At 36.0% G+C, this 15546-nt stretch overlaps 1 protein-coding gene and 1 long non-coding RNA gene across 2 annotated transcripts; both read left to right on the forward strand.

Moving 5' to 3' along the window:
- The first annotated feature begins 963 nt into the window (after positions 1 to 963).
- LOC110939381 lies at positions 964 to 1795 on the forward strand. The gene is made up of 2 exons (XR_002592215.2): positions 964 to 1059; positions 1302 to 1795. It is a non-coding gene; the product is annotated as an uncharacterized LOC110939381 (long non-coding RNA).
- Positions 1796 to 7986: 6191 nt separating this feature from the next.
- On the forward strand, positions 7987 to 15184 carry LOC110943935 (extensin-like). Its single transcript, XM_022185666.1, has 3 exons — positions 7987 to 8037; positions 10134 to 10222; positions 14863 to 15184. Exons 1-3 carry the CDS (start codon positions 7987 to 7989, stop codon positions 15182 to 15184), a joined length of 462 nt encoding a protein of 153 aa, XP_022041358.1.
- Positions 15185 to 15546: the final 362 nt, after the last annotated feature.

Here is a 15546-nt window from a genome sequence, read left to right on the forward strand (position 1 = left end):
GACTGAAGTCAGATAGAGGAGGTAGAGAGCACACAGAACACACACACGAAAGAGTTAGAGAGAGTTTACAGAGAATATTTGTAAACCTTGTGCTGTAACTAATTTTCAAGTATTAATACATTGGTGTTAATCGTTGACTCTCGTGTCTATCATTTACGTGTTCGATCTCGGTTTGCTATCTCGGTTGGACAACCGGGGTGGTTTGTACACAAGGATTAGGCGACTAGATCCTCCCCTAGCTGGACCTACAATGTTGCTATATTGAAGTCCCTACACTTGCCTAGAATGCATGTATGTGTGAAAAAAATGGAATAAAGCTATAGATTAAAAAATATAACAATTTAAAATAAACGAAAAAGAAAGACAAAATCAGCAGGTTAATTATGGATCCTGACAAATCAGTTAACTGAACTTAAGTTCTAGGTAGGAGATCAACATCAACTTACAGGGCACATGATATGTTAGAGCAACTTTGGTTTTCCTTTGCAGCAATGAGATGGTAGGGCCTCCACTCAAGACAGATTGAACGAGTCATGGTAAGAGTCTTTGTTGTGTGCTCTCCAGTATATTGATCTCGTATGTAATACCTCAGGACATGTTTTTTTTTTTCTAACAAATTTGAGTATTTGACCTTAGTCATTGCAATTGTGAACTCAAACCTTCAAGTGTTAGTTTTTTTTATTAATGTATTAGTTTTTTGTTGTACATGGACCATAGTTGGAGTCGTCGGCTCTCCTAGGTTCCCTTAACGTATTATTAATTTTTTTTATTTGACTAAATAGGTAAAAAGACAAAAGTACCCTCATGTGCATCACACATGATCGGAGTTAACCCGAAAATTTAACGTTCATTAAAAGAAAAGGACTTAAACTGTGACAACTTATAAACTTTAGGGATGTCCACATGATCTGTAATTTATTCCAGATATAAAGGATGTAATGTGTAATTTAATCAACTAAACATGTTAAGTGTTTTATCATAATGAAAGCTAGGGTTTGCATACGGAGGAACTCGTCCTCTAGAATTCCAACTATGAATGGGCGAAGGAAGATCCACGAGGTCAGCTAACTTCTCCGTCTTTGATTTATGTTGCGTCTTTATCCGATTTATCTTTGATCTTTATTGCATCTCTGTCCGATTGGTGTTCAGTTTCACAAACCAAAATGGGGATGTTATGGTTCTAATCTCATTAATTTAATTATCTAATCTTGTTTGCGTGTTTATAAACATCGATTCATAAATAGGTTTATCATTGCATCATAACTAACACAAAAGAATTGGATTATGACTTTTCGTTGCAGTTTCTGATCCTACAATTTATTCAGCTTTTTATGTTGATCTCCTCTTAGTATCTCAGAAGACATGTTTTATTACATTTTGATCTTTTGACCGTTCCAATTGAGTTAAGAATTTCGAGTCAGGCTTTGCAAATTCAATCAAAGTCGGCGTAATTTGTTTAACTTGATACGAGACACAATGATGGATTTTGGACGTGTAAGAGAGTGTGGTCATCAGGCCTTGTTTGCATTATTCGTAATGATGACAAATGTTGCAGATGGCGTATAGTAGTCACGGTCAAAAACAGTAATATCATTATATGAAATTTATGGTATGTGGTTTTAAAAGAAAAGGGATGGAGTCCCTTGGGATCCTTGTAATCTGTGATGACGGCATCATCCACTCCATTTGTCATTGTTACGACTAAGGGGTGGTTAAAGATATTATAACACTCTTCGTACATTCGCTGTATATCTGTTTTTGTATCATTGTTTGATTTTCTTGTTGAGTTTTCAAAGCATACCTCAAGAATTGGAACTGGAGTATCAAGGTTTGAGTTCTCAATTGCGATGACTAGAGGGTCAAATTTGTTAGGAAAAAACATGTTCTGAGGTATTACATAGGAGATCAATACACCACAGACCACACAATGAAGTCTCTTGCCATGACTCGTTCTCGAGTGGAGATTTTACCGTTTAATGCTCATTGCTGCAAAGGAAAACTGAAGTTGCTCTAACACCATACCTGCCCGGTAAGTTGATGTTGATCAGCCACCTAGAACTTAAATTTAGTTAACTGATTTGTTAGGATCCATAATTAACCTGCTCATTTTGTCTCCCTTTTTTATTTCTTTTAAATTGAAATTTTATTTTGGTTTATTTTTTACTCTATGGCTTTAATCCATTATTTATGTGACGTCTGTAGATAGTCAGCTATATCCATCATTTCAAGATTTCTTAAGTTTAAAAGATTTTCAATATACACTTTCCACTTTGTTGGAGTTGAAGTGGCCACTTTTACTTGTGTTTTAAGTTTCGCTTGTTTTGAACACAACAGCCTGATTCGTGTTAGATCATGTCTTGATTGTTTTGTCCATCGTAACTGCTTCAAACTTGACTCCACTCTATTAAAGTAAAATATATTTTCTTAATCGAACAACTCGTACTGATTTGGAAAATATAACTAAGAATTTTTTTTAACGAATCTCAAGGTTTCATTTGTTCATAGCATTTCTTTCGGTTCTGTATTTTCGGAGTCCTAGCTTTCTAGTGTCTAGACAATTGTAGAGACTTTAACATAGGAAAATTAGGTTGAAGTTCTTTTTTCACGTATATTTGACATGTTTACGAACTTTAATAGGCCATATATTGGACTTTTTCTAGAAATATGAAAGTACGTTGGTTTACATAATTTTAATCCTAACAAATAATAAAAAAAATCGGTTATTCTTCTTGCCACAATTTTCATGTCATTGTACACAACAATCACATGATTACAAATTATCCAAAAAGTGACAAGTGTCGGGTGTTATAACCAAAATCTAAGGGAGGTGACCGTAACTTTAGCCACCTTGCATATATTTTTTGGCTATGATGTGTGAGGGTGAGATTTAGGCGTTCAATCACAAGCCAAAGTTTCTCCGAACACAAGTGCAGGGTACTCATATTACAATACATGGCGCAGACAAAGAAAATTCTCTCCGTCTTTTTCTTTGTACTTCCATCCATTGTTACAAATCTTGTTTGATTCAAGTTTTGATTTAGCAAATTGAAGTTGATGCATTGGGTTGGTTTACATTAAGATTTCATTTTTTATATAGATTCAAATGCCCTCCCCAACATGCGGGCTTGCGTTAACATTTGGACGTTTTTTTTACGGTTAACACCATGTGGCGATGTAGAGCTCTCAGTTTACTAGTTTTTTGTTAAATAAATCTAACTTCTGATTATTTATTACTACACAAAAAATATTAAAGATATATATTTTTTATTTGGAAACAAACAAATCATTTGTTTTAATATAAAAAAAACTCACATTGTTAAACAAATACATTTTTTTGAAAAAATTCCATTTTTTTTTTCAAAAAGTTTATATATGAATGTTAAACAAACAGCTAAACAAAAATGTGTTCCTATATACTTTTTTAAAACTAAACGTTTTTAAGTTATTATTAAAAAATCAAATGATATGAGAAATTAATTGTTAAGTAAAAAAGAAAAAAAAATAAAAACATTCTAACTTAGTGACATGTATGTGGCTTAGGCTAGGTTGCAACCTTGGAATGCCCCACCCATGCTGTTGAGAAATCACAACCAACCTTTACCTAAGAATGGTCAGCATAGTGGGTGGTGTTTAATAGACCCCTCAACAAACTTCTCACCCCTTTCACTCTCCACCAAAGTGCATCAGAATTCTCAATACAAATTTCCTTAGCAATACAAAAATTTAAAACACTAATGTGTATTCAATATTTTTAATAAGATAAAGCGAGAGCAAGTAAAAGACTGATGCCTAATTAATTAGGTGCATTTGCATAGAAGTCAATACACTCTTGGCATCCACCACACATTAACAAACACAATATGTGTACCCTTTGCTGCTTGTTTTCTTGGGGCATCCGCTATGTCGTCTTGAGCTTCTCTCTTCAAGATCATCACATGTCTACCTTAAACAAACAAAATGCATATAAAACAAGATGTGATTATGAATCTTTAGAAATCGAGTAATTAAATTAAAGTTTTAGATAGGTAGATCAACTTACCTGCCCGGTATCATGTCATGGCAGGTCCAGTTTTCCTTAGCAGCTGCATCATGATAGAACCTACATGCATACTTTGATCAAAGATCACAGCGACGTACCTTGTGGCAAGCACTACAACATAAGAACTCGCCACAGTGGGAGACTTGGTTGTGCGGTCTCACGTATTCATCTCCTATATAGTATCTCAAAAGACATGTTTCACCCAACTTTATCTTCTCACAATTGCAATCCAGAACCCAATGGACCTCCAGTTTTGCACGTTTGTACTACTTGAGGCATGTTTTGTAAATCGTGTAGGACTATTAAATACTGTTTTCAACCAAAAGTACCATAATTAAGTTTTAATAACAAAGTGTATAAAAAAAGAAAGTGGGCGTGTAAAGGAATTTGATCATGCCTCGATTGCAATTTTGGTTGCAATGGCAAGTGGCAGAGATGGTGCCATCGTCACGTATTTTGAGGATGCCCACAGAGTCTCCTAGCCTGTTGTTTGTGCAACCACACACTATTTCAATGTAATGTGGTGCTCTCACTATGATTTGCCCAGCAAAGGCACTCAATTCCTCATTGGAAAAAATAGTCCCAGCTCCTCCTGTTGGTTGTGCATCCAAACACAATTCAGTTACAAGTTGAAAAAACTGTAGAAGTTTGAAGTTTAAATTTTGTTAAGAATCTTATTAATTGCAATGTTTTCAAAAATTTATAATCAGACCATGCCTATAACTAACTTTTCCAATGAGGAATTAGTGCCTTTGTTGCGCAAATCATGGTGAGAGCACCACATTACATTGGAATGGTGTGTAGTTGCACAAACAACCGGCTTAGAGACTGTGTGGGCATCCTTAGAATCAGTAATGATGGCACTATCTTTGCTACTAGTTATTGCAACGATGCCAGCAATTGATGGTCAAGCTCTTTCACACATCTACTTCCTTTTTAGTATCTTTTGTTAAAGAAAAATTGATTATTGTACATCTAGCTGTAAACAGTGTTTAATTGTCCTGCGAAGTTCGCAAAACAAGCATTGGGCGTTAGAAATTTGCCAATATGGAGGACCAAGGTTTGGGTCTTTTATTGCAACGGTGAGAAGATAAAGTTGGGTGAAAGGTGTTCTCTTAGATATTATAAAGGAGATGAATACGTGAGACCACACAACCAAGTCTCCCAACGTGATGAGTTCTTAAGTTGTGTCGCATGCCACAAGGTGTGTCGCTTTGAGCTTAGGACAAGGGTTGCATGCATGTCCTACCATGATGTAGCGACAAAGGAAAATCGAACTTGCTCTAACACCATACCTGCCCGGTAAGTTGATGTTGATCAGCCACCTAGAACTTAAATTTAGTTAACTGATTTGTTAGGATCCATAATTAACCTGCTCATTTTGTCTCCCTTTTTATTTTTTTTTTTGAAATTGAAATTTTATTTTGGTTTATTTTTTAATCTATGACTTTAATCCATTTTTTATGTTACATCTGTAGATAGTCTGCTATATCCATCATTTCAAGACTTCTTAAGTTTAAAAGATTTTCAATATACACTTTTCCACTTTGTTGGAGTTGAAGTGGCCATTTTTAATAGTGTTTTATGCTCCGCTTGTTTTGAACACAACAGCCTGATTCGTGTTAGATCATGTCTCCATTGTTTTGTTCGTCGTAAGTACTTCAAAGTTGATTCCTCTCTATTAAAGTAAAATATAATTTCTTAATCGAACAACTCGTACTGATTTGGAAAATATAACTTCAAGAATTTTTTTAACGAATCTCAAGGTTTCATTTGTTCATAGTATTTCTTTCAGTTCTGTATTTTCAGAGTCCTAGCTTTCTAGTGTCTAGAAAATTTTAGAGACTTTAATATAGGAAAATTAGGTTGTAGGACTTTTTTTGCGTATATTTGACACGTTTAGGAACTTTAATACGCAATATGTTGGACTTTTTTCCAGAAAAATGTGAAAGTATGATGGTTTACATAATTTTATTACTAAAAAATTATAAAAAAAGGGTTATTCTTGCCACAATTTTCATGTCATTGTACACAACATTCACATGAATACAAATTATTTGAGTTGTCAAAATAAAGTGACAAGTGTTGGGGGTTATAACCAAAATCTAAAGAGGTGACTCTAACTTTAGCCACATTGTGTATATTTTTTGGCTATAAATGTGTGAGGATGAGATTTAGGTGTTCAATCATAAGCCAAAGCTTGTCCAAGCACAAGTGCAAGGGTACTGAGATTACAATACATGACGCAAGGCAAAGAAAATTCTCTCGGTCTTTTTCTTTGTACTTCCATCATTTGTTTTAATAAAAAAAGTTAACATTCACTAAATGGTCAAAAATTTTATTTTATATTAAACAAATACTTTTTTTGAACAAAATTCATTTTTCAAAAAGTATATATACGAATGTTAAAAAAACAACTAAACAAAAATGTGTTTTTAAATAATTTTTAAGGCTAAATGTTTTTCAGTTATTATATAAAATCAAATGATATAAGAAATTAATTGTTAAGTACAAAAGAAAAAATAAATAAAAATTGAAACCTTGGGTTGGGTTGGGTTGCAACCTTTGGTTGCCCCACCCACCCTGTTGAGAAATCACAACCAACCTTTAGCTAAGAATTGGTCACCATAGTGGGTGGTGTCTAACAGACCCCTCAACGATCTCTCCACCTGGGTGCATCAGACTTCTTAATACAAATTTCATTAGCAATACAAAATTTTAAAACACTAATGTGTATTCAATATTTCTAAGATGATAAAGCCAGAACAAGTAAAAAGACCGATGCCTAATCAATTAGGTGCATTTGCATAGAAGTCAGTACACCCTTGGCATCCACAGTCCTCAAATCTGCACATTTGACATCCGAAACAAACGCGAAATGTGCAACCTTTGCAGTTTGTTTTCTTGGGGCATCCGCTATGTCATCTTGAGCTTCTCTCCTCAAGATCATCACATGTCTCCCTTAAACAAACAAAATACATATAAAGCGGGCCACACTTATGTGATTATGAATCCTTAGAAATCGATTAATTAAATTAAAGTTATAGATAAATAGATTAACCTACCTGCCCGGTATCATGTCATGGCAGGTCCGGCCGAGTAGCTGCATCTTGATAGAACGTACATGCATCCTTTGACCGAAGTTCAAGTCGACACACCTTGTTGCAAGCACTACAACGCAAGAACTCACCACAGTGGGAGATTTGGTTGTGCGGTCTCACGTATTCATCTTCTTTATAGTGTCTCAGGGACATGTTTAACCTAACTTTATCTTCTCACTATTGCAATTTAGAACCCAAACCTTCGACCTCGAGTTTGGCATGTTTGTACTAGTTGTGGCATGTTTTGCAAATCTTACAGGACTGTTAAACACTGCTTTCAACCAGGTAGCATAATTAAGTTTTTATAACAAAGTATATATATAAAAAAGAAAGTGGGTGTTTAAAAGAGTTTGATCACGCTTCGATTGCAATTTTGGTTGCAATGGTAGGTGGCGGAGATGGTACCATCGTCATCTATTCTTAGGATGCCCACGGAGTCTCCAAACCTGTTGTTTGTGCAACCGCATGCTATTTCAATGTAATGTGGTGATCTCACTATGATTTGCCCAACAAAGGCACTCAATTCCTCATTGGAAAAACAATCTTAGCTCCTCCTCCGGTTGTTTGTGCATCCAAACACAATTAAGTTACAAGTTGAAAAAACTGTGGAAGTTTGGATACTAAATTTTGTTAAGAATCTTATTAATTGCAATTGTTTCAAAAATATAAAATCAAACCATGCCTGTAACTCTATCAATTTGTAACTGAATTGAACTGAGTCTAACTTTTCCAATGAGGAATTGAGTGCCTTTGTTGGGCAAATCATTACATTGGAATAGCGTGTGGTTGCACAAACAACCAGCTTGAAGACTCTTGAAGACTCTGTGGGCATCCTGAGAATCAGAGATGATGACACCATCATTGCTACCTGCTACTGCAATGATGCTTGCAATAGAGGTAAGGTCAAGCTCTTTCACACACCCATCTTCCTTTTTAGTATCTTTTGTTAAAGAAAAACTAAAATATGGTTCATTTGGCTGTAAACCGTATTTAATTATCTTGCGAAGTTCGCAAAACTTGCATTGGATAGTAAAAATGTGCCAAAGTGGAGGACCAAGGTTTTGGTTTTAAATTGCAATAGCGAGAAGATAAAGTTGGGTTAGACATGTTTTCTTAGATATTATAAATGAGACGAATATGTGAGACCACACAGCCAAGTCTCACACCGTGATGAGTTCTTAAGTTGTACCGCATGCCACAAAGTGCGTTGCTTTAAGGTTAGGACAAGGGATGCATGAAGGACCTACCATGATGCAGCTGCAAGGGACATGATTCCGATCAATGAAGTTCATCTACTCCATCTAAAACTTGAATTTGGTTACTTGATCTTTTAGGATGATATAAAACCTTTGTATCTGTATTTTACCTAAGGTGGACATGTGAAAACATCGAGGAGAGGAGCTTGAGAACACACAGTGGATGTTGTAGGAATAGCAAGTGCAAAGGTTGCGAGCATTGCGTGTGTTTTGGATGTCAAATGTGTAGATTTGAGGACTGTGGATGTCAAGTGTGTGCTGATATCTCTGCATGTGATATGGATTCTTGTGCTGAGTTGTCAAAAAAAAAGTGACAAGTTTTTGGTGTTATAACCAAAATCTAAAGAGGTGACTCTAACTTTAGCTACCTTGTGTATATTTCTTGGTTATAAATGTGTGAGGATGAGATTTAGGTGTTCAATCATAAGTCAAAGTTTCTCCAAACACATATGTAAGGTACTGAGATTACAATACATGACACATGGCAAAGAAAGTTCTCTCCGTCTTTTTCTTTGTACTTCCATCATTTGTTTTAATATAAAAAAAATTAACATTCACTGAATGGTCAACAATTTTATTTTATATTAAACAAAAACATTTTTTGAACAAATTTCGTTTTTCAAAAAGTTTATATATGAATATTAAAATACAACTAAACAAAAATGTGTTTTTAAATAATTTTTAAGGCTAAATGTTTTTCAATTATTATATAAAATCAAATGATATGAGAAATTAATTGTTAAGTAAAAAAGAAAAAATAAATAAAAATTGAAACCTTGGGTTGGCTTGGGTTGCAACCTTGGGTTGCCCACCCACCTGTTGAGAAATCACAACCAACCTTTACCTAAGAATTGGTCATCACAGTGGGTGGTGTCTAACAGACCCCTCAACGATCTCTCCACCTGAGTGCATCAGACTTTTTAATACAAATTTCATTAGCAATACAAAAAATTAAAACACTAGTGTGTATTCAATATTTCTAAGAAGATAAAGCCAGAACAAGTAAAAAGACTAAGTAAAAAGACTGATGCCTAATCAATTAGGTGCATTTGCATAGAAGTCAGTACACTCTTGGCATCCACAATCCTCAAATCTGCACATTTGACATCCGAAATAAAAGCAAAATGTGCAACCTTTGCAGTTGGTTTTCTTGGGGTATCTGCTATGTCATCTTGAGCTTCTCTCCCCAAGATCGTCACATGTCTACCTTAAACAAACACAATACATATAAAGCGGGCGAGACTTATGTGATTATGAATCCTTAGAAATCGAGTAATTAAATTAAAGTTTTAGATAAGTAGATTAATCCACCTGCCCGGTATCATGTCATGGCAGGTCCGGCCGAGTAGCTACATCATGATAGAACCTACATGCATCCTTTGACCGAAGTTCAAGTCGACACACCTTGTTGCAAGCACTACAACGCAAGAACTCACCATAGTGGGAGATTTGGTTGTGCGATCTCACGTATTCATCTTCTTTATAGTGTCTCGGAAGACATGTTTAACATGACTTTATCTTCTCACCATTGCAATTTAGAACCCAAACCTTCGACCTCCAGTTTGGCACGTTTGTACTAGTTGTGGCATGTTTTGCAAATCTTACAGGACTGCCAAACACTGTTTTCAACCAAGTACCATAATTAAGTTTTTATAACAAAGTATATATATAAAAAAGAAAGTGGGTATGTAAAGGAGTTTGATCATGCCTTGTTTGCAATTTTGGTTGCAATGGCAGGTGGCGGAGATGGTGCCATCGTCATCTATTCTCAGGATGCCCACGGAGTCTCCAAGCCTGTTGTTTGTGCAACCGCATGCTATTTCAATGTAATGTGGTGATCTCACTATGATTTGCCCAACAAAGGCACTCAATTCCTCATTGGAAAAAATAGTCTTAGCTCCTCCTCCGGTTGTTTGTGAGTCCAAACACAATTTAGTTACAAGTTGAAAAAACCGTAGAAGTTTGAATACTAAATTTTGTTAAGAATCTTATTAATTGCAATAGTTTAAAAAATATAAAATCGAACCATGCTAGTAATTCTTTCAATTTGTAACTGAATTGAACCGAGACTTTCTTTTCCAATGAGGAATTGAGTGCCTTTGTTGGGCAAATCATGGTGAGAGCACCACATTACATTGGAATAGCGTGTGGTTGCACAAACAACCAGCTTGAAGAATCTGTGGGCATTCTGAGAATCAGTGATGATGACACCATCATTGCTATTTGCTAATGCAATGATGCCTGTAATGGAGGTATGGTCAAGCTCTTTCACACATCCATCTTCCTTTTTAGTATCTTTTGTTAAAGAAAAACTAAAATATGGTTCATTTGGTTGTAAACAGTATTTAATTATCTTGCGAAGTTCGTAAAACATGCATCGGATGGTAGAAATGTGCCAAAGTGGAGGACCAAGATATTGGTTTTTAGTTGCAATAGCGAGAAGATAAAGTTGGGTGAAACATGTTTTCTTAGATATTATAAAGGAGATGAATATGTGAGACCACACAGCGAAGTCTCCCACCGTGATGAGTTCTTAAGTTGTACCGCATGCTACAAGTTGCGTCGCTTTGAGCTTAGGACATGGGATGCATGCTGGACCTACTATGATGCAGCTGCAAGGGACGTGATTCCGAGCAATGAAGTTCATCTACTCCATCTAAAACTTGAATTTGGTTACTTTATTTTTTAGGATTTATGATCATATAAAACCTTTGTATTTGTATTTTACTTAAGGTGGACATGTGAAAACATCGAGGAGAGGAGCTTGAGAACACACGGTGGATGTTGCAGGAATAGCAAGTGCAAAGGTTACGAGCATTGCGTGTGTTTTGGATGTCAAATGTGTAGATTTGAAGACTGTGGATGTCAAGTGTGTGCTGATAACTCTGCAAGCTCACATAATTAACTGCCATCATATTTTACTTGTTCTAGGTTAATCTCTTTAAACATATATTCGATAAACAATTGAATGTTTTTAGGTTTTGTTAATTTTTCTTAATGTTATGCTTGACCATATATCTCTACAAATTGAAGGATCTTTATGGAGGCGAACTTCACAGCCTCTGATCCTCACTAAAGGTAGGGTGTGTCACTAATATACCTATGAAGATCTTGGAAAAGGGGTGTTGGTAAACTCCGCATATCTTACATCTTACGGAGAGGTTATCACCCTTACATCTTACGAAGCATCAAGGGAGGCGAAAATTATGGTCATACAGTCGTAAATTCTCCAATGAATTAGCGAGAAGATTTTCACCACTGACTTAAATAAGCGGCTGTTCTTTCTGTCAGTGATATTTGTCTTTAGAAAAAGTTGCACATTTTCTTGTAAATGTTCTAAATATAAATAAACACTTAACAAATAGTATGAAAACAATAAATAAAACTGTAAATAAAAATCAAAATGCATATAATTAAAGTTTGTAATAATACGCACGGTATGTTGTATAATAATAACTTAATTATCTAACTAAGAATTATTGGGAATGGCCTAGCTGGGATTGTGAGTGGTCCCAAGTTGAAGATGCGGCCCTTCTTGCCTCCAAGGTCTCCACAATTGTGGATCATGAGCAGGCTTAGCGTTTGGCTCAGTCTCAACGTATTAATTTTCCTAGAGTTGAGAGCATACATATCTGGCTTGGTCTCAACATACTTGTCTTCATAGAGTTGAGAGCATACCTGATATTGGGTTAAGACTATTCGTCAGTGATTACTGCTATACAGGGTTGTCTATGGTGTTTTTTTGTGTGTCCTAGATCGATGACTTCTCTGCGACAGTGTTTCCCATGTGTATCGAGCCAAAACTCGACCTCTCGTTAGGGATTTTGGTTGCACCTAAACACACACACACATTATCTGATGGCAGAAAAGTAAAACACATATACACAAATTTATATGTTCCGTTATAGTGTGTAACATATGTCCATGGGCTGCAACCCAAAAATTATTATTGCTCTACCTTTAAGAAAGATGAAGGTTAAGAATGACAATGATTAAATAGAAATCATGGCTTATTACTGACATCATGCTATTTTGTTTAAATTATTAAAATCTTACTTTTATTGTAAAAAAATATCAAATATAATCAAGAATAATAAAATATTATAATATACTAAACAAGCTTAACTTATTTTTCCCCTGAAAGCTAGGGTTTTACATACGGAGTCCTCTTGAATTCCAACTTTGATTGGGCGAAATTAAGGAAAGTTCTTGTAAAATTTTGGGTTAACTGTTATTTTTTATTTCTGTTCCATCTTTTTCTGATTTATCCTCGTATAGTACAATTGATTTTTGTTTCATATCTGCTGAGATAATGTCCATAAAAATTGATGAAGTTACACAAAAAATGATGAAACTGGGGATGTTTTGATTCCAATGTGATTAGTTTAATTATTGTTGTTTGTGTGTTTATGAACAGTGATCCATAAAAAAAATTTAAAAAGTTACATGAAATTGATGATGATTAAGACAAGTTATCAATGTATCTTAACTAAGACAAAGAATTGGGATATGACTTTTTGTTGCAGTTTCTGATCCCACACATTGTTCAGTTTTGATTGAAGAATAACAAGTTTTTTATGTTGATATCTGTTGATGCACTTGGTGTGGATGCGGCTCGGTTCGGTTCGTCACGGCTCATCGAGTATCTAGACTTAACATCCTCCTGTTAAGTAATGTGAATGGAAATTGTGTGCAGACATTGGAACAGTTGGATTGGAATTCACATCGAAACAGAAATGTCTTGGAATGACATACACATCATTGAAAGAGGGAATGGCATTTGGGCTGGACATCATGATCAAAACAGGGATGTTGGTTTGAGATGAAGTTAACGAAACACATAAAAGGAATTTGAACTGGATCGGAACACATGGGACTTTATCTAATCGAAATAGACCTATTTCGATAATGAGGTAATGTGTGTCTTCATGTGTGTTTCGATGAGTGATATAATGACAACTATATCCCTATTTCGATATGTATAGTTTAGTTTCTCCATGTTTCGACCTTCCTCTGTTTATTTCATTATGTTTCGTTGTAAAGGTGTTTGTTTCGTTGTATTGGTATCTGGTGTGTGACTATAAATACCAGAGACCTCCCCTGTTCTAAAAAAGAGAGCACACCCAGAGACTATTGAGAGCATTCTTGTTGCATTTTGTACTGTTACTCTGCTGGAATAGAGATTGAGCTTTAAACAATGAAATATTTCTTGTGTTTGTGTGTTCTTGGGCTTGATTTGCACATAATCGTGGATTCCGCACTTGGTTATTGTGTTAAACAACAAGGATAACGTGTTCTAGATCCTCCTCTAGGGACCTACAAGTGGTTTCAGAGCTTTGGCTGGATTCCTTTGTGAAAATCAAGCTTTATTGTGAGATTTGAGTGATTTTCAAGTGTTTATTGAGGTATTCTTTTTCAAAAACTGAAAACCCACTTGTTTTCCTGATAAAATGGTCTAAACTTGTTAAAATGATGCTGTTTTGTGAAAAGTTTGGTTGAAAACTTGTCAAATCGGTCGAGGATCTTCAAAATCTGCATTTTAGTGTGTTTCGGGTGTTGAGTTTTTGAGTTTCATATTTTCCAGCAAAAATTCTGGCCGAAATTGTTGTCGGAATAATACATTCTATTCCATTCCGGTGGGTGCATCTCATTGGTTCATTTGCACACTGCATACTGGTGGTGGTGGAGTAGATATCTTTTTTGTCTCTCTATGTTTTTCAGTGCTTGTCTCTCTGTCTTTTTGTATCATCTTCGAAACAGATCTACATCGAAACAATATTTTAAAATAAGAGTCATTGAAACACACCTTAAAACAAAAATCATCTGTTTCGAAAACTCATTTAAACGAAACAGAAGATGGTTTGACAGTCGCATTCCTATAGAAACACATATAGTTTGAAGTTCCTTATATTCCTATGGAAGCACACTTAACTTTTAAGGTTCCTTTTATTCCTATAGAAACACACATTTTGTCTTTTGTTTTGAGCTCTTCATTGAAACAAGGCTGGTTCTATAATATTATATCTATTTCGATAGGTTGAAACAAAAGACAAAAGGTTCTTTGTTTTGAAATAGAATTCAGGCCTTTTTAAATCACAACATTAACGAAACACCCAATTTAAATTCCTTGTTTCGATAAGAATTCACTAATTTCTATTTCAATATACCAAATATCAAAACCCTTTTCACAACCTGTTTCGATAGAAAGCGTTTTAATTAATTCTATTTTCATCAACAGTCTAATTTAAGTTTCACTTTACCAATTAACCTAATGTAGCCTACCCCTTCCGCAGCCTACCCCTCTGGCGTCGATTTCCCCAGTTCACCACCACTTTCTTCTCCGCAGCCTACCCCTCCCCCCTCTTTCTTCTCATGTCAAGCATTCCCCTCCCCCTCTCTCTTCTCCGGTCAAACATTCCCCCCCCCCCCTCGCTCTTCTCCGGTCAAACATTCCCCCCACCGACAGCCCACCTCCACCTCCGACCTCCACCGATAGCCCACCTCCACCTCCGACCTCCACCGACAGCCCACGTCCACCTCCACCTCAACCACCGACAGCCCACCTCAACCTCCACCTCCACCGACAGCCCACCTCCACCTCCGACCGAACCGATCTACGGCTGAAACCACCTCCACTTCTGCCATCCTCCCACCTCCCACCTACCCACGAAGAACCTCCACCTTTGGCTCGCTTTTCAAAATTCAAATTTCCCCCACGAAGAACCTCCACCACTCACGAAGGACCTCCACCTTCAGAATATAACCCACCCCCACGAAGAACCCAATGAGATGCTTGGTTTTTAAAACAAGTTTCACTTGTTATTGATTAAAAAAAAAAAGAAAAAAGAAAAAAAAAAAGAAAAAAGAAAAAAAAAGAAAAAAGAAAAAAAGAGAAAAAGGTAGCCGTGATAATAATAAATAGTTGTTATATCTTTTTTATTTTGTTATGGGGTGACATGTTTGGGCAGGGGGCGTTTTTGAGGGTGGGCAACTTGGGGTTGCTACCCTCCCCCGTCTTATAAAGGGTCTTTTCTTTTGCTCCCTGTGTTTGTTTTTATTTTACCCCTAACTCCCCTCGAGTTGGCGGTTTATTGTGTCATTTTTTCTATTTACGTTTGACTCCGCGCATGGCCCCCGCGCGTAGAGGTAG

The sequence above is a fragment of the Helianthus annuus genome, chromosome 5 (assembly GCF_002127325.2).
Source record: "Helianthus annuus cultivar XRQ/B chromosome 5, HanXRQr2.0-SUNRISE, whole genome shotgun sequence".
NCBI lineage: Eukaryota > Viridiplantae > Streptophyta > Magnoliopsida > Asterales > Asteraceae > Helianthus > Helianthus annuus.

Coding starts and splice junctions, on each gene's coding strand:
- LOC110943935 (XM_022185666.1), top strand. CDS start 7,987: ATGATGACACCATCATTGCTACCTGCTACTGCAATGATGCTTGCAATA. Junction 8,038..10,133: donor CAATGATGCTTGCAATAGAG/GTAAGGTCAAGC, acceptor TTGCAATGGCAG/GTGGCGGAGATGGTGCCATC. Junction 10,223..14,862: donor CAACCGCATGCTATTTCAAT/GTAATGTGGTGA, acceptor CCCCACCGACAG/CCCACCTCCACCTCCGACCT.